The sequence below is a fragment of the Phocoena sinus genome, chromosome 9, assembly GCF_008692025.1.
Source record: "Phocoena sinus isolate mPhoSin1 chromosome 9, mPhoSin1.pri, whole genome shotgun sequence".
Lineage (NCBI taxonomy): Eukaryota > Metazoa > Chordata > Mammalia > Artiodactyla > Phocoenidae > Phocoena > Phocoena sinus.
This window is the reverse complement of record NC_045771.1, coordinates 19,180,532-19,206,721: the sequence shown is the minus strand read 5'-3', so window position 1 is coordinate 19,206,721 and position 26,190 is coordinate 19,180,532. Positions and strand designations below refer to the sequence as shown.

Here is a 26,190-nt window from a genome sequence, read left to right as displayed (position 1 = left end):
TGGAAGTGGAAATACGTTACTTATTTCTTGATTACCTACTAGGTACTAAACACTATCTACAGGAACAAGACACATCCCCTCTCCTCAGGATGTTTACAAACTAGGAGGGAATACAGACACCTCAACTGGAATAGTCTGTGGACCTAGGGTGCTGTGGGGGGCAAAGTGAAAGGCATTCAACCTAGACTCGAGGGACAGGTCCTCCTGGAGAAAGTAATATCTGAGCTAGCGGCTGTAGAGCAAATGAGATTTGGAAAAAAGAGGTATGGGCAGAATGTTTAGGCAAATGGACCACCACGGGCAGAGACCTGGAGGTAAGAAAGCAGGGCATGTTCGTGAAATTGCAAGTAGTTATATAATCTGTGCTTTAGTGAAATTAATATAGTAGCTGTATGTTGGATACATTGAAGGAAGAAGGGATGAAAGATGGAAAAACCAGTTAGGAGATTGTTTTAGGAAGGCCTGGGAAATAAATTACCTTATATCAAATTCCATCCATTCATCTACATCATCTAATTTAATGAAGGGCTAAAGTATGGTGCCAGGTGTTACAAAAGGAGACACAGGGATGTTTTCTCAGGCTCTGGCATGGAACGCTTTGAGGTGGTACCATTCATGTCATGTGCTATGGGCACAACAGCCCCTGGGCAGTATGCTTTCACTGTGGACGCTTTATCCCCTATAACAGTACATGGCATACGGTCGACACTCCATAGATATTGCTTAAATAAGTGAAGGAATAAAGAAGTGAATCAAGAGATAATATAAAGAAAATGTCTCTATGCCTGGAAGCGTCTTGCATGAGTAGCAAGAAGACTGGATAACTGAATGGGGATGGTGCAAAAATAGAGAACACAGAAAGAGAGGATTGAAATAATGGGAGGGCGGCTCTGAGGTTCCATTTTGGACATTGTTTGAGTTAACAAGAGGATACCCAGAGAAAGTATCTAACAGGTGATTACAAACACAGGTTAGGAGCTTGGGGAAAGAAGTTAGGACTGGAGATCAGATTTATTATATTTCAAGACAAGTAATTTGGTATATTCAAATATTTGTATTTAGCAATATTATGGTCCTCTCAATCCCCACAAGGTTCCACTACATCAACACACACGCTAGTAGGGTTTTCCGCATGGATTCTATTGATTGTGTTCTGTTCACCAGCCCTCCTCAACAGTTCGAACCCCAGGGGCAAACATCCAGGAGACAATAATGTTAGAAAAGTACGATGGATAGAGTGAAGTCCTGCATGGATCATATGTAAGATACAGATATTATTATAATAGGGCAGACTTCAGGGAATGATTGCAAGAACTACCTAAAATAATACATATAAAGCTCTTCAGTTAGAACATGGTGAGAACGCAATAGATGTAATCAGTTATTAATACTGCTTCTACTCACGTAGCAACAGGGAGGAAATTTGCCAGACTGATATGAACCACCTAAAATAAAGTACATTTAATATGTTACACATAAGTTTCCAGGTGATATGATAGACATTTTATAATAAGTTGAGATTTTTTTCTTGAAAATTTTCCTGACAGCCTTATCTTCCATTAAAAAATACAAAGGAAAGGTTATTTTACTGTAAATAAGATAAATGAAAAGCATAAAAACAGAATTCCAGACCTATTGGAAGAAGCAGGGTTATCATTTTATCTGTTTTATATCAGTAGTCCTTATTTACGTGATTTTTTTGTTTATAAAAAGATTGCTTAATATTAAGAGTTAGCATTTGGGTTCTTTCAATTTCTCAATTATATGCTTTAAAAATATAAATAGCTGTCATTATAAAGAAGCTTACTTCATTCTACCTAAAGTGCTTTTCAGTCTGGAGGGAACACTTAAATGTAGTCACAAATCACTTGCAATATACTCATGGTAAGATTTTTTAAAGTTAAATTTGTTTACAAGCCTGCAGAGCTCAAATTTTGTAGATAATATTCTTTTCTCCCTCTACTTAATGATTTTTCCCTCTTTTCTCCTCTAGTCCTAAGCATGAATTTCACTCGTTACAAATAGAGCACCCAAATCCCTTTTTATTTCATTAGTTCAGCAAATTGTCTCCTAGGGGTATGGACTGAGGCCATGATTGGGCTCTGCGATGATGAGCATATTTTGCACTTTTACCCAGAAAACCTTCAGATACAAAAGCCACAGAAAGTAGTTTACACTCAGCATGAACAATTACAGACTGTTGGGGGAGACTCTTCCTGATGTGCCGGTGACTTACTCCCATGAATTAAGAGGCAAATGTGCTCCAAAGTGCATTAACCTTTATGGATTTTTCTTCGGTTTTCATGTTCCACTGATTTATGGTCTTAAATATGCCTGTTGCTGCTGTTTCTGAATGAGTCCCTTGTAAATCATTTCTAAATGATCTTTTTCGAGTCAGATAATCTGAGTCAGTTGAATATATCTCCAGTCAATTCCTCTGAGGCTTCTTTCCTTCTTGGCCCAAGTTATTTTCAGTTTGCTCTGTGCCTTAAATGTCATATCCGAGAGTAGTTGACTAAGTAAGAAATATGTTGTAAAGGAGCCATATTTGCTGGGCAGCTGCTTTTTTTTTTTTTGCGGTACTCAGGCCTCTCACTGTTGTGGCCTCTCCCGTTGCGGAGCACAGGCTCCGGACGCGCAGGCTCAGCGGCCATGGCTTACGGGCCCAGCCACTCCGCGACATGTGGGATCCTCCCAGACCGGGGCACAAACCTGTGTCCCCTGCATCGGCAGGCGGACCCACACCCACTGCGCCACCAGGGAAGCACTGGGCAGCTGCTTTTTGCACTGAGTTGTGTCCAGCCTTTGCCTGGCCTCACTTGAGTTTGATTCCAAAGGCCCATTTACCTGAGTACAGCTAACTGGACATAGTTCTTTGTGCAAGGATGGGCTTGTGTCCAAGAATGGATTTTACTCTGGGCTGTAGATTGATTTTTTTCATAACCAGTTAAGGATGGTAGGGATTTTGAGAGTTCTGTGTTCTCATAAAAGCCCACTGTTTCCCTTAGAGTGATGTGAAGGAAGAGCACACAGGACTCTTATGAGTACTGCTTGACATCTTTTCACATGGGCCCATATTTCTCCAGAAAAGTTCTGCATTTGGCAGTCAGTGTTTCATTCTCCTTCTGGCTCTGAAGATTATTTGTTTATTGCATTTGAGGGAAAATGTGCATTTTTTTTTTTTTGTCTCCTCATAACTAATGTGTCATTCAGGCTATAGGGTGGTGGTTAGTGCTGTTGTTTGCTATCTTCCCATAAAACCAAAACACAAAATCAGTTTCAGAAAATTCAAATTCAGAATTCTGGCTTTTAAAGCATAAAATTATTTATTCGTGTCTTTGTCATAAATAGTGCATCACTGTTTATTGCTAATTAAGTTTTTCATGTAGATATTTGTAAATATCTGTGTCCTGGGACATTATTAAATGTACATATATTAAACTTGACCATGAGAATGGTGACATAGGGACTTACTTTTGAATATGCTTGACAACTTAAGCAGAGCTCCTATAGGCCTGTAAATGTCTCATAAATTTTCACATAGAAACCTTGAACTAAATGAAAGGGAGGAGATGGTTCAGATTTTTTTTAATGTCTTTAAAGCCATTATACAGTAGAAGAGATTCAGAGCTTCTCGGTGGAGGTAAGCATGGTACATCTCTGCAGAGAGGCAAGACTGGATTAGAAGTTACTTTAGTGGAAATGATATATCGTAAGATTCTGCAGAACGTAGGAGTTCAGAGGGATAAATCACACATATTTACTGGTTCTAATACATGGGATCAGGAGAAAAATCCCAGGCCTATCAGGTAAATATTTTGTGTATATGATTCACCCCAAACTACCAAAACATGTGTGTGGTAATATGACAAAATCAGGAAAAATCAAAGTGAAAAGAATTAAAATATTTTATGTTTAAAATATTTTAGATAATGATATACATTATATACAAAAGTATACATCAAAAACAGAATTCAGAAAGAGAAATTAAGGAAACACTCCCATTTACCACTGCAACAAAAAGAATAAAATACCTAGGAATAAACCTGCCTAAGGAGGCAAAAGACTTGTACTCAGAAAACTATGAAACACTGATGAAACAAAGCAAAGATGACATAAACAGATGGAGAAATGTACCACGTTCTTGGATTGGAAGAATCAATATTGTGAAAATGACTGTACTACCCAAAGCAATCTACAGATTCAGTGCAATCCCTATCAAACTACCAATGGCACTCTTCACAGAATTAGAACAAAAAAGTTTACAATTCGTATGGAAACACAAAAGCCCCCGAATAGCCAAAGCAATCTTGAGAAAGAAAAACAGAGCTGGAGGAATCAGGCTCCCCAACTTCAAACTATACCACAAAGCTGTAGTAATCAAGACAGTGGGGTACTGGCACATAAACAAAAATATAGATCAATGGAACAGGATAGAAAGCCCAGAGACAAACCCATGAACACTTGGTCACCTAATTTACGACAGAGGAGACAAGAACATACAATGGAGAAAAGACAGCCTCTTCAATAAGTGGTGCTGGGAAAACTGGACAGCTACATGTAAAAGAATGAAATTAAAATACTACCTAACACCATACACAAAAATAAACTCAAAATGGATTAAAGAGCAATTATACTCCAATAAAGATGTTTTAAAAAATGGATTAAAGACTTAAATGTAAGACCAGACACTATAAAACTCTTAGAGGAAAACATAGGAAAAACAGTCTTTGGCATTATCCACAGAAAGATCTTTTTTGACCCACCTCCTAGAGTAACGGAAATAAAAACAAAAATAAACAAATGGGGCTTAATTAAACTTAAAAGCTTTGGCCCAGCAAAGGAAACCATAAACAAGACAAAAAGAGGACCCTCAGAATGGGAGAAAATATTTGCAAATGAAACAACAGACAAAGGATTAATCTCCAAAATATATAAACAGTTCATGCAACTCAATATCAAAAAAACAAACAATCCAGTTAAAAAATGGGCTGAAGACCTAAATAGACATTTCACCAAGGAAGACACACAGATGGCCAAGAGGCACATGAAAAGATGCTCAGCATCACTAATTATTAGAGAAATGCAAATGAAAACTACAATGAGGTATCACCTCATGCTGGTCAGAATGGCCATTATCAAAAAATCTAGAAACAATAAATGCTGGAAAGGGTGTGGTGAAAAGGGAACCCTCCTGCACTGTTGGTGGGAATGTAAGTTAATACAACCACTATGGAAAACAGTATGGAGGTTCCTTAAAAAAACTAAAACTAGAACTACCATATGACCCAGCAATCCCACTACTGCGTATATACCCTGAGAAAACCATAATTCAGAAAGAGACATGGCACAGTGTTCATTGCAGCACTATTTACAATAGCCAGGACATGGAACCAACCTAAATGTCCATCGACAGATGAATGGATAAAGAAGATATGGCACATATATACAATGGAATATTACTCAGCCATGAAAAGAAATGAAATTGAGTTATTTATAGTGAGGTGGATGGACCTAGATTCTGTCATACAGAGTGAAGTAAGTCAGAAAGAGAAAAACAAATACCGTATGCTAACGCATATATATGGAATCTAAAAAAAAATAAATAGTACTGATGAACCTAGTTACAGGGGAGGAATAAAGAGGTAGACATAGAGAATGGACTTTAGGACATGGGGTGGGAGGGCAAAGCTGAGGCGAAGTGAGAGTAGCATCGACATATATACACTACCGAACGTAAAATAGTTGGCTGGTGTGAAGCAGCAGCATAGCACAGGGAGATCGGCTCTCTGCTTTGTGATGACCTAGAGGGATGGGATAGGGAGGATGGGAGGGAGGCTCAAGAGGGAGGGGATATGGGGACATGTGTATGCATATGGCTGATTCGCTTTGTTGTACAACAGAAACTAACACAGTATAGTGAAGCAATTATGCTCCAATAAAGATCTATTAAAATAAATAAATAAATAAAGCCTTAGTATAATAGATATCACTGAAGAAAAAAAAACAGACAGAATTACCAATAAACAGTGACATTGTTTGTGAGAGAGCCATGAATGAATTCCTTGTACTCCAAAAGCCAGAATTCTGAATTTGAGTTTTCTGAAATTTGTACCCTTAATTTTGTATTTTGGTTCTATGGAAAGACTTTATTTCCTCCTGACTGGATTCAGGTTATGCATTTTTGGCAAGAATATCAAAGAAGTGTTGCTGTATTCTTCTCTGCATCATGTCATATGGCACATGACGTCAGTTTGTCCCATTACTGATAATGTTGGCCGTAGAATTTTTTAAACTACTAGGCTGTGAATATAAGGAATACTTATACACTGTGAGCAAGTATTTTCATTCAACTGAATATTGCTGTCATTGCAACTTCTAAAATACAGTACAGATCCTCTGTGTTCAAGAATACTTCCAGCTGGTGGCAGCCATAATTTTTGGCTGAGATGAAATGGAAGAAATGGAGCTTTACAATAAGATGGAATTTGTGTTGAGGAGTCTGGGTTAAGGAATGGGCTTGGGAAGCTTGAATGAAATTTTAGTTAGTATAATTTTCCTGGATAGAAATCAAATCAGTATAAAAATTTTGAAAATACTGGGTCAGGTGTGAGTACTGTGTGTTCATGTATGCATTCCAAAGGACACATACTTGCCATAAGAAAGAGTAAATTTAAAATATAGGTACTGCATATGTACAGATTTTTGGAGGCCCACTGGTTGATGATAATCTGACAATAAAATCTTTGGTGAAATATTTACAAATGGCAACATTAGAATTTAGGAAATAAGATCCATGCTGTAGACTTTCAAAGGCAGTAAAAATAGGTTGCCTACACTCTTTATGTGTTTTTTGGTCTATCCTACTCTACAGGTTGAGGTTTGGGAGCCTGATCTGAATAAGTTTCTTCAAAATCCTATGATTAGATACTCCTCCTATAGCATTATGTAGATCCTCCTCTTTGATTCTCATTCTCTCTCTTTCCATATACACAGATGTACCTGCGCTTTGTGTCTGCCTTCTCATCATTTACAGGGATAGGAAATCCCTAGTGTGAAAGCACTTCATAAGATTAGATATTACCCTTTTGACAGGGTTCCATCTGTGTTCCATCTTAACTTTGAAGTGTTTTCTTTCCTAATGAGATTCTCTCCACTGTTCAAAATTCAATGTTTTCTTACTTCCATAAAGCTGATTAGGAGCATTGTTGGAAAAACAGGGCTTTTTGACGAATCTCCTCTGTACCCGTGACTGACTCTCCTATCTCCCATTCAACAGATTACTTTTACGGTTCTTAATAGGGGAACGGATACATGCAGCATACTTTGGGAATCCGGGGGAAATAAAATATAGAGTAGCCCATGGAAAACGATGAGGAGCTACTCTCAGTATTTTTTTTTTTTTTTTTTTTTTTTTTGGGGTACGCGGGGCTCTCACTGCTGCGGCCTCTCCCGTTGCGGAGCACAGGCTCCGGACGCGCAGGCTCAGCGGCCATGGCTCACGGGCCCAGCCGCTCCGCGGCACGTGGGATCTTCCCGGACCGGGGCACGAACCCGCGTCCCCTGCATCGGCAGGCGGACTCTCAACCACTGCGCCACCAGGGGAGCCCTACTCCCAGTATTTTAACATGTAGAAATAATTCAACAGAAGCAAAATGAAGATGTTCACTGTAGGATTATCTGTAATAAAACCAGGAAGCAGCATTAATGTTTCTTAATAGATGTTTGGGTTAATAATGTATTGATGGAATGAATCTTACAATTATGAGTATTATCCTCTGTGAAAGGGTAAATATGAAGTACTGTGAACAACCATATTGCATAAAGCAAAAAACAATGTGAGAAGGTGGGCAAGGACTAGAGAATACTCTTTCAGTCCAAGGCATCTGTGCTGGAGATATGGATTAATTTTCTTTCTTTCTTTTTCTATGAATCTTTTATTTGGACCTCCAGTCCAAATCCTTGGGAGAAGGGCATTATTTATCGGAGAGGTCACGCCCTAGTTTTAGGAACTATGGGGTGAAATTAAAGGAGCTATTAATTTTATTCAACACTGCATTCACCAGTTATTTCCTGAGAACCTACTGTGTAGCAGCCGTAGACTAGTACTAGGCACTGAGGATACATCAGTGAGAAATTTACACTTGTCCCCTGGCCACGTGGGGCTTTGGTCATTCCTACATCCGTGTGTTGCTGAAATAGTCAAAGTAATAATCTAATGGCCCATATTGCCAATTACAGATAATTGCACGGGAAAGTAAAGGAGCAAGTGAAAAAAATCACAGAATAGTCACACTTTGCTCTAGTCTCCAACCTCATCAGGATTTATGTACTGATAGTAATTATACAAATAGCAGCAGCCACCACTTAATTAGCAGTTAACTTTATGTCAGCCTCTGTGCTGAGCGCTTAACTTTTATTTCCTTATTTAATCATCAAAACAAATCCTGCGTGTTATATCCATTTTTACAGAATACACAAATAAGATGAAGAGAAGCTAAGTAATCTGCCCAAGACTATACACTCAAAATCCAGACCCAGGAGTACCTACTTTACGTGTCTTGCCCTTGGCCACTCCACTTCCCTAAACCTTTCCTCTCTGCGGTGACTGTGAGTGTGATTCGCCTCCTGGATGTCTAGGAAAGTTCTTATTCTGTGTCCTTCCTGCCCAAGAAAGGGCATTTTGCCATTTAATGTGATCGCTTCTCATTTTTTCCAGAGAAAAGAAGAGGCTGGTGAGACAGCCCTAATTTTTCTGTTTCTTTCTCTTCTGCATGTTTTATGCCTTCTGAACAGTGAGGACCCTCACAGCTCCCAAAGCAGATTTGGAAACATGTTGAATGGGTCCCCTCAAGTTAGAGATGACACCATCAACCTGAATGTGTCATTTTAGACTGATGCGTGTGCTTTAGGGAATAAATGATTTGTATTCGAAAGAGATCATTCAGCTGAAAGTAATGGGAGCGCCTCCATCCGTGCTGCTCAGAGCAGTTTCATGTTTTAGGGGCACCAAAGCCAAATAAGGGACTAGAAAAAAAGAAAAAGTGGATAATTGAGAGCCTCTGTCACTTTGTTTAGGAGCAGGTTAACTACTAAAAATCTCCTCCTAATAACTGGTAAGGGTTTTGGAAATGCAAGAAGTACTTCTGCTCAGAAAACTCTTCTTCTAAGTCCCATTGAAAAGAATAAATAGCATTTCTGATGATTGGTATATTTACTTGTTATTAAATTAATAACTGGTTGTCTTTCAGAGTCAGACCAAGGGGACCAAGATGCCCCTGAGTGGATGGTTTCTCTGGGGGTTAGATGAGATCAGAAGGAGGCAACATAGTACGATGTGGTATTTGGAGATCTTAAAATTATAGCCATGGTTAACTATGTACTCTTTATTTCATCATTTTTTTCCTGGCTTCTTCTACTCATTCTCTTCTTAAAGATTTATTATATCTTGTTTTGGGTCAGGCTTTTATTTCCCTTTCCATGTTGATTACATCAATTAAGAAACCTCATTGCTGTTTGTCATGGCTTCTCAATTTCCACTTTCCTGGGTGATTGTGATAATCCCCTGTGTTCTCCTTCCTTCCCCCCACCCCCCGCCTCCACATGCCACAGAGGTTAATGGAATGTTTCACTGGTGATACGGAAGAACAACCATGATGTATTTATTTATTAAGTAAAGGAAACTCTTAATTAGGTTAAACGGCTAAACTTAAGGAACATTTATACACCAAACTTTAAATGTGGTCTAATTGGAAAGCAATTTATAAAATATAGTCTTTGATAAATGTCGATCATTTTTACACTAATTTAATTTTATTTGAGTAGCTAATATATTCACAGTTTTTAAAACAATCAAATGATTATAAAAAGTTAAAATTGAAAAGTATATTCCCAGTCCTCTGCCAGGCCCCACCACCATCCCTTCTTCCTGTAGGTACTCACTTTTACTAGTTTTTTGTGAATCCCTCCAGGATGTCTTTATAGTAAATTAAATAAATGAGGTTATGTAATTCTTATATGCAGGTCACTGTAGTAAATATGAACACTGCTAAATACCTTGCTTTTCTCACTTAATATACATCCTAGAGATCTTTTCACGTTGGTGCATCAAAAGCTTCCACGTTTGAGAGTTGGGGCTGCTGCCCAGTATTGCAAAATGTGTAGATTCACCATAATTTATTTAACTGATCTCTCGTTGATGGATTTTTTGCATTGTTTCCAGTCTTTTGCCATAAAAACAGTGCTACACTGATCTCTGTACCCTGTACATAGATCATCTCATCCATATTTAGATAACAGCTGTCGGAAGAATTTCCCAGAAGTGGGATTTCTGGGTCAAAGGAAATGCATTTGTAGTTTTGGATGATAGTGCCAATTTGCCCTTCATGAGGGTTGTAACGTTTTTCACTCCCATCAGCAATATATGAGAATGGCTCTTTGTCCACACTTAAACCGACAGTGTGTTTTCAAACTTTTGGAATCTGGCTGATGCATGGGTATAAAAAATGGTATCTCACAATGGAATATTACTCAGCCATAAAAAGAAATGAAATTGAGTTATTTGTAGTGAGGTGGATGGACCTAGAGTCAGTCATACAGAGGGAAGTAAGTCAGAAAGAGAAAAACAAATACCGTATGCTAACACGTATATATGGAATCTAAAAAAAGAAAAAATGGGGCTTCCCTGGTGGCACAGTGGTTGAGAGTCTGCCTGCCAATGCAGGGGACGCGGGTTCGTGCCCCGGTCCGGGAAGATGCCACAGAGCGGCTGGGCCCGTGAGCCATGGCCGCTGAGCCTGCGCGTCCGGAGCCTGTGCTCCGCAACGGGAGAGGCCACAACAGTGAGAGGCCCGCGTACCGCAAAAAAAATTTTTTTAATTAAAAAAAAAGAAATAGAAAAAGAAAAAATGGTTCTGAAGAAACTAGGGGCAGGGCAGGACAGGAATAAAGATGCAGATGTAGAGAATGGACTTGAGGACACGGGGAGGGGGAAGGGTAAGCTGGGACGAAGTGAGAGAGTGGCATGGACATATATACACTACCAAATGTAAAATAGATAGCTAGTGGGAAGCAGCCGCATAGCACAGGTGCTTTGTGATCAGCTCGGTGCTTTGTGATCACCTAGAGTGGTGGAATAGGGAGGGTGGGAGGGAGGGAGACACAAGAGGGAAGAGATATGGGGATATATGTATATGTATAGCTGATTTACTTTGTTATAAAGCAGAAACTGACACACCATTGTAAAGCAATTATACTCCAATAAAGATGTTAAAAATAAATAAATAAATAATAAAAATACATTAATTACCAAAAAAATGGTATCTCAGTATAGTTTACTTTTCCTTTTTCTCATTATGAATGAAGTTAAAACTTTTGGTGTGTTTAATGGTCACTTACTGTAAATCGTCGTTTCATGTCTTTTGATCATTTTTCTAGTATGTTCTTTGGTTTTTTTACTGTCATCTGTGACATGAGTTGCACATATATATTCCCAGTTAGTCATTCATTTTTTTGTCTTTATTGCATGTGATTCTGTTTCATTTTATTTCGCTTCTACACTTTTGAGGAAAATTTAAAGTACAAGGCCACTCTTACTTTGCAAAGCATTGTGGAACTGTAAAACTCACCATGCAAAGCAATATTAATCAATGGGAAAAATCACAATTGTTTCATGACTTTAAAATTTTTTGTGAAAACATTAAAAATTCTCTACTGTCAGTTACAAATATATACAGAAATGAAAAATAGAACTAATATGTATTCATACACTGTAACATTAGAAACACTGAGAATTAAAGTGCTTTCTTCGTAAATCTTACCAAGAGTAATTTGAACAGTGCTTGCCACCTTCTTTTTGGGTACTTTATGATACACAGTGAGCATCTTTTCTGTGCGTTGGTGAAATGTCATACTTCCTTCTCAGTTTAGATCAGCTGCCAGCATTTTATTCTTTGCTTTTCAATGTCGTGAAACATCTCCAAGGGTTCCTTTAAGGTAACATTTTTTGCCTACATCCCTTCCTCTGGGATGTCTTCATCTCTTTTATCACAATCATTTTCTCTTTTAAGGTCAGTAAGTTCACCTTTACTCTGGCTGCAGATACGTCTCAAATGGAGCCAGTGTCGATGTTCCCAGGGTCAGTTATTTCTTCTGTAAATCCATTTACATTCAGTTCAAATTTCGCTCCCAGTGTTACTTTCAGGGGTTTTTTTCCCCTGTACTTTTAGGTGTTTGGGCCAATTCATTTTTTCAGTTATCCATTTTTGTAAACTGTCACATGGGTCTATCACTGAGAGACAAAGAGACAACACAGCTACACACTTTGCTGTCTGTCCATGAACGGCGTAACGGATGTGCAGTGACCAATCACTGCTTGACTTTGAAAGAAGTGACATGTTTGATCATTGATTATGATAAACATTAATTATTTACATAGAGATTTCTAGATTGAAGCCCTAGAGTTTGTACTTCATGCCATTACTCACAGTTAACATACTGTGGTAACTGGAATTCAAATCTTGTTGTACTGGTGTTATTCACTAAACTTTAGTTAAACTTCCATTTGAGCATATCAGAACCATGAAAGCAGGAGCTGCCAGTGTAGAAAAGTACAAAGAATAACATAACAAATATCTGCATACTCATCTCTGAGTTTTGACAGTTAACTTTCTGCTATGTGTGCTTTAAGTGTTTTTAATAAAGGAAATTGATCATTACAAATAAGGTTAAAGTTCTCCTTTGCCCCCACCTCCCATCCTGTTTCCTTTCATAACCGCCCAACAGCATCATAAATTTAAATATTATCCTTTCTTTTTCTCTCTTTTTAGAAGTTCTATCTACACGTATAAAGATCCTAATAAGAAATATGCAGTATTTGGGATGTACTTTGCATCATAATTTGGTTTTTTGTGTATCATGCTTTCTTTTGCTTCTTATATTCTTATTTCCTTCTCGAATTAATAAAAAATATTTTTGTCCCTCCTCTTTTCCCCCTAGTGTGGCATTTTTGTTTCTGTTTCATCCTATTTCTATTGAATAAGTGAAATAACTTGTGTTAGAAAAAACTCATATGTAGATGGAAAATAGAGTGACCTGCTCTTGTTGAGAATTCTGGTAATTTCCCCACATCTCTCCATGGAAGCAGCAAAAGCCAGAGATACCCATGTGTGTTTGGTCATATTTCTGTAGCTATCTTTCTGATACACTTAACAGTGGTTGCGCTCTGTTTGTCTTTCAGATTCATTCAGGAGATAGAGCACGCCCTGGGACTTGGCCCAGCCAAACAGTGTCCTCTTCGAGAGTTTCTCACCGTGTACATCAAAAACATCTTCCTCAGTCAGGTCTTGGCTGAGATCAACAAGGAGATTGAAGGAGTCACGAAAACATCTGACCCCCTGAAGATCCTAGCTAATGCAGACACCATGAAAGTGCTGGGGGTGCAGCGGCCTCTCCTACAGGTAATCACATCCTTTGAACTTACTATTTTTATCTGCAGTTTTCATTGACTTGGCAAGAGTCACAAATTGAAAAAAGAAGGAGAAGAGTTACCATCTGTTTCTATATTCATCAGGGACAAAACAAGAGGAAATAAATTAAACAGTCACCAGGGAAATTAAGGACTAGTGTAGAGATAATGGAAATTCCTGAAGATCTTTTAGAAAAAAGTGGTTAGCTTTGAATATGGGAGATGGTGAGTCTCATTAACATGCAGGCAACTCCTCATTATTGGCCTGGAATTTGTCCTTGAAAAGAACTCTCTTTCCAATGGTGAATGCATCCTGGAGTAGAAGGACTTATAGGAAGGAAGTTATTCTGCCTAACCTCAGTTACCAACAGTAAACCCTCTGTACCATTTGAGGGCTGACTTACCGTATATAACTCGGCTAGCTCACAGTGAATTTGAACCCACCCAAAAAACTGGCTTTTAAAAGTCAGATCATTTATTAAGTGATGATCATCTTAATACAAAAATTTTACTTTCATTGTATAAAGAAATGGTTTCTGGACAACAGAAATAAGATAATTTGTCAGATGTATGGATTAATAGACTTGAGGTGTTTGTTTTATATGCTTTAAGCCAGTGACTTAGAGGTAAATATAAGACTAAAAGAAAATTACTATGAATTTCAATTCTGGCTATACGTTAATTATTATTACACTGTAATTGAATCATTATAGTGTTTCTTCATTTAAGAGAATGATGGGTACAATAGCATAGTTTTATGTAAGTTGCGTGGTATGAGGATATCTCAAAATGTAGAAGACTTGAGATCTTCAAAGAGAAGTTCTATAAGTGATATATATATATATATATATATATATATATATATATATATTTGCTTCGGTTGCCTGCCTTTACCTGCTTTTATATATGTCTTCCTTTGTACATTAGAATTCATAGAAATGCTGGCCCTTTCATAGGGAAGTGTCCTAGTGGTGAGCTTTTTTTTATAAGCAAATTCGTTTATGGTATTGAGAACATAGAACAGAGGCATTCACTTCTACCAGAACTTGAACAGTAGCATCACACCCAGGAAAGTGTCCATTTGCATTGCCTGAGTTTATGTTAGATGTGTTCCTAGTGAGGATCTGTACTGAGTATGGGATGCAGAGAAGGGAGAATAGCAAAGGCATGCGCTCACTCATCCCATCCCTCTGCTGGATTACTCTTCCACTGGCTCTTTGCATGGCCGGCATCTTCTCTTGGTGCCTGTTCAAACGTCCCCTCCACAGGGAAGCTTTTCCTAACTATCCTGCCTAAGTAGGTCCCCTTCCTTGGTTATTCCCAATCCCCACCACCCCCCGCCCCCACCTCCTGCTCCGAATCTGTCTGTTCTCAACACTGAAGCCAAACTATGAACTGTGTCACCAAAACTCTCTTGCCAATGACTTGTGATCAGGTTCTGTCAATAGGAAGCACTAGCAGGAGATTGGAGGGTAAAAGGAGAAAGAGGTTGGGTTCTCATCTCCTTCCTTTCCACTTTGGATCATAGTTTTGGCTTTGGGTGCCTCCCTCTGTAACCAGAGGTCCTGCCAGGCGACACTTCCTGTATGGCTTCAGCTCTCACTGGACGCTGGTAATACCATCTCTCCTCCTTGGCCCTTGATGATAGCTTTCTGCTGTTACTGGTCTCTGGGTGCCTCAGCATCCTTTGTTGCTTCTTTCAGTGCTGCCTGTACCTCTGTCAGTCATCTTTTCATTAATATTTCTTCAGTTAGTCATCTGAATGGAATTCTGTTTTTTGTTAGGATCATGAATAGATCTCCCCAGTTAGTCACTATTTTAACATTTTCATTTTTTTCCTTCTTAGCACAACTATAATCATTTATCTTCTAGCTTGTTGATTGCCTATCTTTTCCCACTAGAAATTAAGTTCTAAAAGTATAGTAACAGTATCAGGCAGTAGGAAGACACTCGATAGTTTGTTGAATGAATGTTTATGTGTGTCGGTGGGTGGGTGGGTAGACGGATGGATGGGTGGATGGACACAGTGAATAAATTTTGAGAGTCTTAACTGCAGAGTCAGAGTGGGAAGATGAGAAAGAGAGTCACAAAAACTTGTTTACATTTACCTTATGTCTGACAATATCATTAACATCCTCTCCATCAGAAAACCTCTCAGTATGTATATCCCTCAAGTGTCATGCTGTATGCTGTACAGAGCAACTTTAATACGCTTAGTGTACTAAATGTAAAAGAAATAATGCACTACAGAGTGAATCTGGGAACTAAAGATGCTGGCTCATTAAACATGAAGATTTTCACCTTGAGTAACAAAGAGATTAAAACTCCACTAGTTGGCTACAGTCTGGGCCATGTCAGGGCCACACACTGCTGGCTAAACGGCATCTCTGGGCAGCCTACCGATGTGCTTGTCAAGTCACTCATAACCTCATCACCAGCCATTTGTACATGTTACTACACCTCTTGTTCTTTAAGTCAGTTACTCCGTTCTGAGGCTCTGTAAGAACTCCAACTTTACCTCTTCTCTCTTTGACCTTGTCAAGATATGATAGTTATATGTAAGTGAGTAAGTCTTAAAACTAAGGCCATGCAAGTTATCAACCTCCAAATATGTTTACAGAGCCCAAACACCTGCTTTCTTATTTGGTTATTTTGTTGTCCTCTCTTTCTTCATAAAAATTTTATGAGAATGCAAATTAGTTAGACCATATCAGTAAATTTGTTTAATATTGTCAGTTATGAGGTTACAAAAGCAAGTGAAGAGGTGGTTATTTTCCTTTTCCATCTTGAGAAAGTCTCTTGCTTTTTAATGATTGTAAATTGTTTTCAAACATAATTTCCCATGCTCAAATTTCAATGTTTCTTAAATGTGTTTCAGTGTCACCTTGATATTTTTATTCTCAGCTAGTTATACGTAACTAAAGAAAAATAATGGAGAAATTGTTCTCAACCATTTTAGCTGAGAATACAAAACAATTGTTAAGAAGGGAGCTTGAAGAAATATATGTATGTGTGAGAAATGCAGGCGGGTTAAGTATTCAATTACATGTCCTTCAAAGTCATTCCCTCTGCTAGACTGTTGTTTGGTCACAGAGTGGAAAGGATCGTGCCTTTCCCCGGAGGCAGCACCCAGTGTCATGAAGCATCAGCCCAACTGGATTCTCCACAGAGAGTGGACAGACAGCTGTCTCAGTGCTGCTTCCATCTACTTATCTGATGATGTGCAGACGCAGAAAACCCCAGGACATTTTGTCCTTTCCTCTTTGAAATGACATTGGTCAGGATAGACAGTCGGTTATAAGGGGGCATTTACTTGGGCAATAATGTAGTTTTGCACTGGTAGTTTTACTTTCTAGGCACAGAATTCATAGGAGGGAAGGAAGGAAGGAAATAGGAAGGAAGAAATTACAAGCACCATTTTATAGGTGAAACAACTGTGCAGATACCCAAAGTGATAGAGCAGCATGGTACTAGGAGTAACAGTGGCAGTCTAATGGTGGTAATGATAGCATTCATGATAGTAAACAGTAGTAATGGTGACAACTAACACTTTAAAACATCTACTGTGAGCCGGACACTACTGAGCGCTTTATATGTATTGACTTGTAAATGTTTTATATGCATTGACAACAGCTTTGTGAAGGTGGCATTCTTATTATAAGGAGGAAACTGAGAAACAATGAAATTAAATAACTTGCCCATCCATAGTCACCTAGCTAGCAACGCTAGAACTGTAATTCAAACCCAGGCGACCCAACCCTGGATCCCATGCGCTAACCTATTTGTTACTAGTCTGCTATGAGATGGGCAGAGTTTGAGAGTAAGCATTTAGACACTTTTTTTTTTTTTTTTTTAAGCAATTTGACATTGTCTGTTGAACCTAACAGTAAAAAATTGGGACTTGTGTTTTTATCACCGGGTTTTTAAAATTTTCTTTTTTCTAGTAATTCATTTTTATTTATTTTATAAAAGTATACATCTGTGACAGACTGGGGGGATGGGGGAGAGTTTGGAACCAGACTCTCACCATAGCCAGAGATGTACTGCTCTAAATCCGTATATTGCCTCACAGGAGTAGAAGTGTAAAACCAACCGTCTTTCTTGCCTCGGCGTCTAAACCACTTTCCAGCAGATGGAATAGCTCAGATATTTGTTACAGATGGTTCCCTCCTAAATCCCCAGCTCCTGCAACCATGCCTGCTATAGAGAAAGCAATGTTGAATAAATTGCTGAGTGAATGAAAATGAATGAATGAATGAATGATGACTTCCTTAGTACAAGGGCATGGGTGTGCGTGTTTTGCCCCCATGGTGTAAGATTCATGGTCTTGGGTTTAAGATTCATGACAATGTTTAAATTAAAATGTCACAGCTCTTATGCCTCTGATGCTCTCAGATAGAAGCAGGATGGACTATACTTCATGCTCTTACCATCTGCGAGGCCTCTATTACCATCACTTTTTCTGCAAAATGGCTCCATCCATTGCAAGACAAAGTATACTGATTCAAATTAAAGAAATCCATTAAGAGAAATTCCTCATTTCTCTTGAGTCAGATCTTCTGGCATTCCGGACATGGAGCTGTGGAAACAATTGATTGTTTGAAGTGGATACTCCCTCATGCCTTATATGTAACAGGCATCTACCAACTGTTCATTTATCAGACATGGGGAAAAATTCCCTCAGTTCCCTAGTTTATCACTGTTTGGGGGATGTAATTTATTCTTCTTTAGTATCTCCACCCAAAAAAGGGGAGGGGGGACTAATGCTTAAGTATTTTAATCCCTTACCTATCACATAGCTGAATGGACATCTGTATGAACAAAAACTACAAGTAAAGTTTTTTCCCCTACCTCCCAATGGAATACCCGGTATCCTTGTTACTTAGTGGTCTGTGGATGGGAACATCAGACCTCTGAGTCAGAATCTGCATATGTACGGCATCCCCAGGTGAGTTGTATGTACATAAGATTTTGAGAAGCACGGCCTTGTACCAGTGCAACACCAGGTGTGATCCATGGATGGGCAGCATCCACGTCACCCGAGCTTGTGGGAAATGCAGATTCCGGAACCTCACTCCACTCCGGGATGGGGTGCAGGAATCTCTGGTCTAACTAGCCCTCTAGTTGATTTTAATAGAGACAGCACTTTGAGAAGCATTGTCTTAGTACCAGCGTTTCCAGCCGGAGGTTAGGAAATGGGGCTCTAACACCCTGGACTCGTAGCCTTGAGACAAACAACCGTAGTTAACTTCAAAAAGCTATTCAGCTTTGTTTCATACAGGCACAGAAATTGTAAAAACAATATTTGCAGCAGCAGCAGCGGAAGCTGCTTCCTAGTCTAGCACGTTGCTGAATTTTGCAAAGTTCTTTCTAGACACAGGATGAGACTACGTTTTCTGGCTTATGTAGGGCAATGTGAGACAGAGACAGCTTTCCTAATGCTTTGGCTTCTGTTCCCCCATCATTGGAGGAAAAAAAAAAAAAAAAAACCATAAGCTGTGCAAGTCAAATTTTCGGCAATCTTGAAACATTTAAAGCATATTTTCATTTTCCTCATTGCCCCAGTATGTGTCAGAGCACATCTGAGAAGTCAGATGGTTAGAGGTGGCCTGCAAACCCCACACTCTCATCTCTTCCTCATCCTCCTGTGCTTTTGCCGGCTACCTGGAGGGGTGTGGTTCTCAACAATACCCATTAGAATCACCCAGGAGCTTTCTGAACACACCTAGATCCCATCCCAGAGCTTTGGTTCAGTTGGTCAGGGGTGGGGCCTGGGCGTCCAGGTGTTATAAGCTGCCCAGATGATCCCAACATATGCAGCCCGAATTAGTGCCTCTGGCCTGGATCTTTCTACTCCATAGAATCAGTTATTGCCCTGAGAGGAAGTACAAAATAATTATAATTGAGGCATTCTTTAATTCACTTAGGTTTGTAACAGAGGGCTCTGTTTGATACTTTTAATCAAGCTTGATCCATAAGTCTTAGAATCAGATACAAATAGATTGAAATCCCAGACATTTCAATGGATAATTTTGTGGTCAGGACCAAATTGCTAACCTCTCCGTACCTATTTCCTCCTCTATAAAACAAGAATAATAAAATCTGTGTCCTAGGAACACAGGCATCATTTCTAAGGTGTAGGCGGAGTAATGGTGGTAGAACACATCGCCTTCGTTGCCCGTGTCACAGACATCTGGACTTCAGCATTGCCCGCTGTTACCGGCTACCCGCCTGCTCCCTGACTCTCACCTTCATAGACTTCTGATTTGTACTGATGGTGCCTCTGCACCCCTGCCGTCTCTTTGTAGATTTCAGCCTGCATCTCCTCTTATCACTAACTTGCTGCTTACTCACTCCTGTTCTTTGTGCTCTAAGACCCACCTGTAACTTCTGTTTCCACTACCCTAGAGTGACAGCAGGAGATGGTATTGTTTCACTTCCTTTCTCTTTTTCCTGGACTTGCCCGCTGATCATTTGTTAGCAGCAGAGGCAACATGCAGTATTTATGACCATTAAAGCTACTATAGGCTTCCCTGGTGGCGCAGTGGTTGAGAGTCCGCCTGCCGATGCAGGGGACACGGGTTCGTGCCCCGGTCCGGGAGGATCCCACATGCCGCGGAGCGGCTGGGCCCGTGAGCCATGGCCGCTGAGCCTGCGCGTCCGGAGCCTGTGCTCCGCAATGGGAGAGGCCACAGCAGTGAGAGGCCCGCGTACCGCCAAAAAAAAAAAAAAAAAAAAAAAAAGCTACTATGTTCGTTTCCTAGGGCAAACATAACAAATTGCCACAAACTAGGTGGCTTAAAAAGCAGAAATTGATGTTCTCATAGTTATGGAGGCGAGGAGCCACGTTCCCTCCCAAGGCTCTAGAGTAAGACCCTTCCCTGCTTCTTCCATCTTCTGGTGGTCCTGGTACTTCTTGACTTCTGGAAGCATAGCTCCAATCTCTGCCTCCATCCTAACATGGGCTTCTCCCATGTTCTCCATTTTTCCATTTCTGGCTCTTATAAGGACACTCTCATTGGATTTAGGGCTCACCTTAATCCAGCATGATCTCACCTCAACCCTAACCTTAATTCTATCTACAAAGACCCTACTTCCAAGTTAAGATCACATTCTGAGATTGTGTGTGGAATGTTGGGAGGACACTATTCATCCCACTACAGCTAATCATTGCAAGCAAATTATATAGAATGCAACATATTCAACTTGCTATATTTTCCTTGAAAACCCTCTGGCAGGAAGCAGTGTAGAAGTATTGCTGTTAAGACAATAGGGCCAAAGTGGTCTAAACTCTAGGTGTCAGGAAGGTTCCAAATGAAAGTTTTTGGTAGGTCGAGTGATCGCTGGAGCTCTGGTTAAGCCTTACTGAAAGTTGGTAGACACAGCTGCTCACACTGTAATGATGTGCCATTACACTGATGCCCAAGCCTGTTATTTCCCCAGCTAAGCCAAGGTACTGCCGGTAACCTCTTGTTGGTTTCCCAGGGGAGTGTGGCCAGCAGCAATAGCATATGGTTTCATCATATCAAATTATGTTAATATGAAGAACGTTGGGTTTAAGTGGTATTTGCATCGCGGCCGGTTGTTGCCACTGCACTCCATGGTGCAGAATAGATTTAGCTTTTATTAGCCTAAATAGATTAGTCCTGTTTAAGGTCTGTAGGAAGTCATCATGAAAATCATTAAATGGAAAAAAGAGCTGATCAATTGATTTTTTTTTTTTCTCCCCTGTAAGCTCTGAGAGTTGGTGCTAGTGGTCTCACCGTGCTAAAATAAGTCTTAGAACCAAGATGCCTTGGGGTCTAATCTGATTCTTCAGTGTTTATCTAAACCGAAAGAAATACACAGTGTGGGGGTTTGATTTTCTTTAAATTTTACTTAATAAAGGTAAAATAAAAGTAAAATAAAATATTCACCAGCAATATTATTTGGGTTCTTCATGACACATGAAGGCCTCAAGTAACCAACCAACTAGTGGTTGCTTCAGGTTTTATCCAGGAAGATGCAGTAGAAGATGCCTTTGTTCTTGTCTTTGGTTGTTCAGATTGTCACTGTGGCTTTCAACACTCACCTGTCCACTTCTGAGACAGCTGAGCAAATTAAGTCTTTCAGTACTAATGGGGACTTTGGGAATCTCATAACATTCATCTGTGTCTTCAGATTCTTATCAAGTTGTGTTATTTTTGTATGATTAATTCTATTACTAGTTTAATACTTTTTATTTTTTGTAGAATTTTTGTTGTGATTCTTCATAGTCATTCAGGAAATGTAAATTTCATCATGGCATGGTGGGAAAAACATATAAAATGGGGATCTGGTCTTGTCAATCCAGTGACCTTAGACAAGCCCAAGCCACTTATCTTCCCTGAACTTCACGTCCCTCATATAGAATGAGAATGATGCTAGCTCAAACAACCTCATAAGATTAAGGTGAAGAGTACAATGAGATCATGTATTCAGCAGGGTTTTCTGAACTGCTTTACATATTGAGTTGTTGTCTCATAATTGTTATTATTATTTATTGTTATTATTTATTGTTATTTATTATTATATTATTATTATTATACACCCACATAATCATTCAGAAAATCCATTAGCATCAAAGGGAATGATGCTTACACCTACAGAAATTAAAAATATTTCCTATTAAATGAAAGGCTTCACTAGTTTTTACCAATAGTTTGTTTCATACATGATTAGACAACCAACATAAGAATCCGGCAATTTTTTTTCCACAGTTTATCGTGAGAATACTTGAAACATCTAAAAAGACTGAAAAAAAAAAACACCAGGATTCTACAGTTAACACTTTACTGAATTGGTTTCATAGCATAACCAAACCTGGTCATTTGAATTCTTTTTCAGCCATCCCAGAAATGAATTCCCAATCATTCCCTAAGCACTTTACCATGGTTTTTAATATCTTACTTAGGAAATCTGAACATAAAGGGAAATAAATTAAGTGGGAAAGTAGTTGCTTTGTTAAGAGTGTTCAATTTCTAAAAGTACCCATTCTGACGTTTCCTTTAAATGGTGTCATGGAACAGGCAATTGACCAACTCATGCTTGTGATTAATCTATAAGTACTGCCTTTACTGACATGATGCTACCAGGGAACTTGCCCTCATAACTGTTGATGAAAAAGGTTGTGAAGTGAGCAAATGAGAGGTGATTTTTATTTACAGGCAGAATAAGCACGTAATATGATCAACTTGAATTTTACAAATATCTTTATAGTCTTATCTCCAGATGGAGAAGAAATAGGACCTTGTCTCGTTGGCTGGTTTTCTTAGAAAATCCCTGGTTAACTAGACTTCTATCAGTAGCCTTCTGCAAATCAAGAAGACGAGGGGAGAAAAAGGGTGTGTGTGTGTGTGTGTGTGTGTGTGTGTGTGTAAACATATATATATTTCAACTAACTTCTTTTTATTTTAACATCTTTATTGGAGTATAATTGCTTTACAATGGTGTGTTAGTTTCTGCTTTATAACAAAGTGAATCAGTTATACATATACATATGTTCCCATATCTCTTCCCTCTTGCGTCTCCCTCCCTCCCACCCTCCCTATCCCACCCCTCTAGGTGGTCACAAACCACTGAACTGATCTCCCTTTGCTATGCGGCTGCTTCCCCCTAGCTATCTGTTTTATGTTTGGTAGTGTATATATGTCCATGCCACTCTCTCACTTTGTCACAGTTTACCCTTCCCCCTCCCCATATCCTCAAGTCCATTCTCTAGTAGGTCTGTGTCTTTATTCCCGTCTCACCCCTAGGTTCTTCATAACCTTTTTTTTTCTTAGATTCCATATATATGTGTTAGCATATGGTATTTGTTTTTCTCTTTCTGACTTACTTCACTCTGTATGACAGACTCTAGGTCCATCCACCTCAATACAAATATCTCAATTTCGTTTCTTTTTATGGTTGAGTAATATTCCATTGTACATATCTTTATCCATTCATCTGTCGATGGACACTTAGATTGCTTCCATGATCTGGCTGTTGTAAACACTGCTGCAGTGAACATTTTGGTACATGACTCTTTTTGAATTATGGTTTTCTCAGGGTATATGCCCAGTAGTGGGATTGCTGGTTGTATGGTAGTTCTATTTTTGTTTTTTAAGGACCCTCCATACTGTTCCCCATAGTGGCTGTATCAATTTACATTCCCACCAGTAGTACAAGAGGGTTCCCTTTTCTCCACACCCTCTCCAGAATTTACTGTTTGTAGATTTTTTGATGATGGCCATTCTGACCGGTATGAGATGGTATCTTGTTGTAGTTTTGATTTGCATTTCTCTAATGATTAATGATGTTGAGCATTCTTTCATGTGTTTGTTGGCAATCTGTATATCTTCTTTGGAGAAATGTCTATTTAGGTCTTCTGCCCATTTTTGGATTGGGTTGTTTGTTTTTTTGTTACTGAGCTGCATGAGCTGCTTGTAAATCGTGGAGATTAATCCTTTGTCAGTTGCTTCATTTGCAAATATTTTCTCCCATTGTGAGGGTTGTCTTTTGATCTTCTTTATGGTTTCCTTTGCTGTGCAGAAGCTTTACAGTTTCATTAGGTCCCATTTGTTTATTTTTGTTTTTATTTCCATTTCTCTAGGACGTGGGTCAAAAAGGATCTTGCTATGATTTATGTCATAGAGCGTTCTGCCTATGTTTTCCTCTAAGAGTTTGATAGTGTCTGGCCTTATATTTAGGTCTTTAATCCATTTTGAGTTTATTTTTGTGTATGGTGTTAGGGAGTGTTCTAATTTCATACATTTACATGTACCTGTCCATTTTTCCCAGAACCACTTATTGAAGAGGCTGTCTTTTCTCCACTGTATATTCTTGCCTACTTTATCAAAGATAAGGTGACCATATGTGTGTGGGTTTATCTCTGGGCTTTCTATCCTGTTCCATTGATCTATATTTCTGTTTTTGTGCCAGTACCATACTGTCTTGATTACTGTAGCTCAGTAGTATAGACTGAAGTCAGGGAGCCTGATTCCTCTGGCTCCATTTTTCGTTCTCAAGATTGCTTTGGCTATTCGGGGTCTTTTGTGTTTCCATACAGATTGTGAAAGTTTTTGTTCTAGTTCTGTGAAAAATGCCATTGGTAGTTTGATAGGGATTGCATTGAATCTGTACATTGCTTTGGGTAGTAGAGACATTTTCACAATGTTGATTCTTCCAATCCAAGAACATGGTATATTTCTCCATCTATTTGTATCATCTTTAATTTCTTTCATCAGTGTCTTATAATTTTCTGAATACAGGTCTTTTGTCTCCTTAGGTAGGTTTATTTCTAGATATTTTATTCTTTTTGTTGCAATGGTAAATGGGAGTGTTTTCTTATTTCATTTTCAGATTTTTCATCATTAGTGTATAGGAATGCCAGAGATTTCTGTGAATTAATTTTGTGTCCTGCTACTTTACCAAATTCATTGATTAGCTCTAGTATTTTTCTGGTAGTATCTTTAGGATTCTCTATGTAGAGTATCATGTCATCTGCAAACAGTGACAGCTTTACTTCTTCTTTTCTGATTTGGATTCCTTTTATTTCCTTTTCTTCTCTGAATGCTGTGGCTAAAACTTCCAAAACTATGTTGAATAATAGTGGTGAAAGTGGGCAACCTTGTCTTGTTCCTGATCCTAGTGGGAATGGTTTCAGTTTTTCACCATTGAGGATGATGTTGGCGGTGGGTTTGTCGTACATGGCCTTTATTATGTTGAGGAAAGTTCCCTCTGTGCCTACTTTCTGCAGGGTTTTTATCATAAATGGGTGTTGAATTTTGTCGAAAGCTTTCTCTGCATCTATTGAGATGATCATATGGTTTTTCTCCTTCAGTTTGTTAATATGTTGTATCACGTTGATTGATTTTCGTATATTGAAGAATCCTTGCATTCCTGGAATAAACCCCACTTGATCATGGTGTATGATCCTTTTAATGTGCTGTTGGATTCTGTTTGCTTGTATTTTGTTGAGGATTTTTGCATCTATGTTCATCAGTGATATTGGCCTTTAGTTTTCTTTCTTTGTGACATCTTTGTTTGGTTTTGGTATCAGGGTGATATTGGCCTCGTAGAATGAGTTTGGGAGTGTTCCTCCCTTGCTATATTTTGGAAGAGTTTGAGAAGGTTAGGTGAAAGCTCTTCTCTAAATGTTTGATAGAATTCGTCTGTGAAGCCATCTGGTCCTGGGCTTTTGTTTGTTGGAAGATTTTTAATCAAAGTTTCAATTTCAGTGCTTGTGATTGGTCTGTTCATATTTTCTATTTCTTCCTGTTTCAGTCTCGGCATGTTGTGCATTTCTAAGAATTTGTCCATTTCTTCCAGGTTGACCATTTTATTGGCATAGAGTTGCTTGTAGTAATCTCTCATGATCCTTTGTATTTCTGCAGTGTCAATTGTTACTTCTCCTTTTTCATTTCTAATTCTGTTGATTTGAGTCTTCTCCCTTTTTGTCTTGATGAGTCTGGCTAATTGTTTATCAATTTTGTTTATCTTCTCAAAGAACCAGCTTTTCGTTTTATTGATCTTTGCTATTGTTTCCTTCATTTGTTTTTCATTTATTTCTGCTCTGATCTTTATGATTTCTTTCCTTCTGCTATTTTTGGGGGTTTTTTGTTCTTCTTTATCTAATTGCTTTAGATGTAAGGTTAGGTTGTTTATTTTAGATTTTACTTGTTTCTTGAGGTAGGATTGTATTGCTATAAACTTCCCTCTTAGACCTG

General features: G+C 38.8%; 1 protein-coding gene across 2 annotated transcripts in view; it reads left to right on the top strand.

The window, feature by feature from the left end:
• The window catches only part of EXOC4 (exocyst complex component 4), an 856,192-nt gene that overhangs the window by 603,003 nt on the left and 226,999 nt on the right, over positions 1-26,190 (top strand). For both annotated transcript variants that reach the window (XR_004351419.1, XM_032642974.1), the window contains exon 11: positions 13,238-13,457. Coding sequence is in view for 1 of the 2 variants with exons in the window: in XM_032642974.1 (XP_032498865.1) it covers positions 13,238-13,457 (220 nt within the window). In the remaining variant the exon portion in view is untranslated. The remainder of the gene's footprint in view (positions 1-13,237; positions 13,458-26,190) is intronic.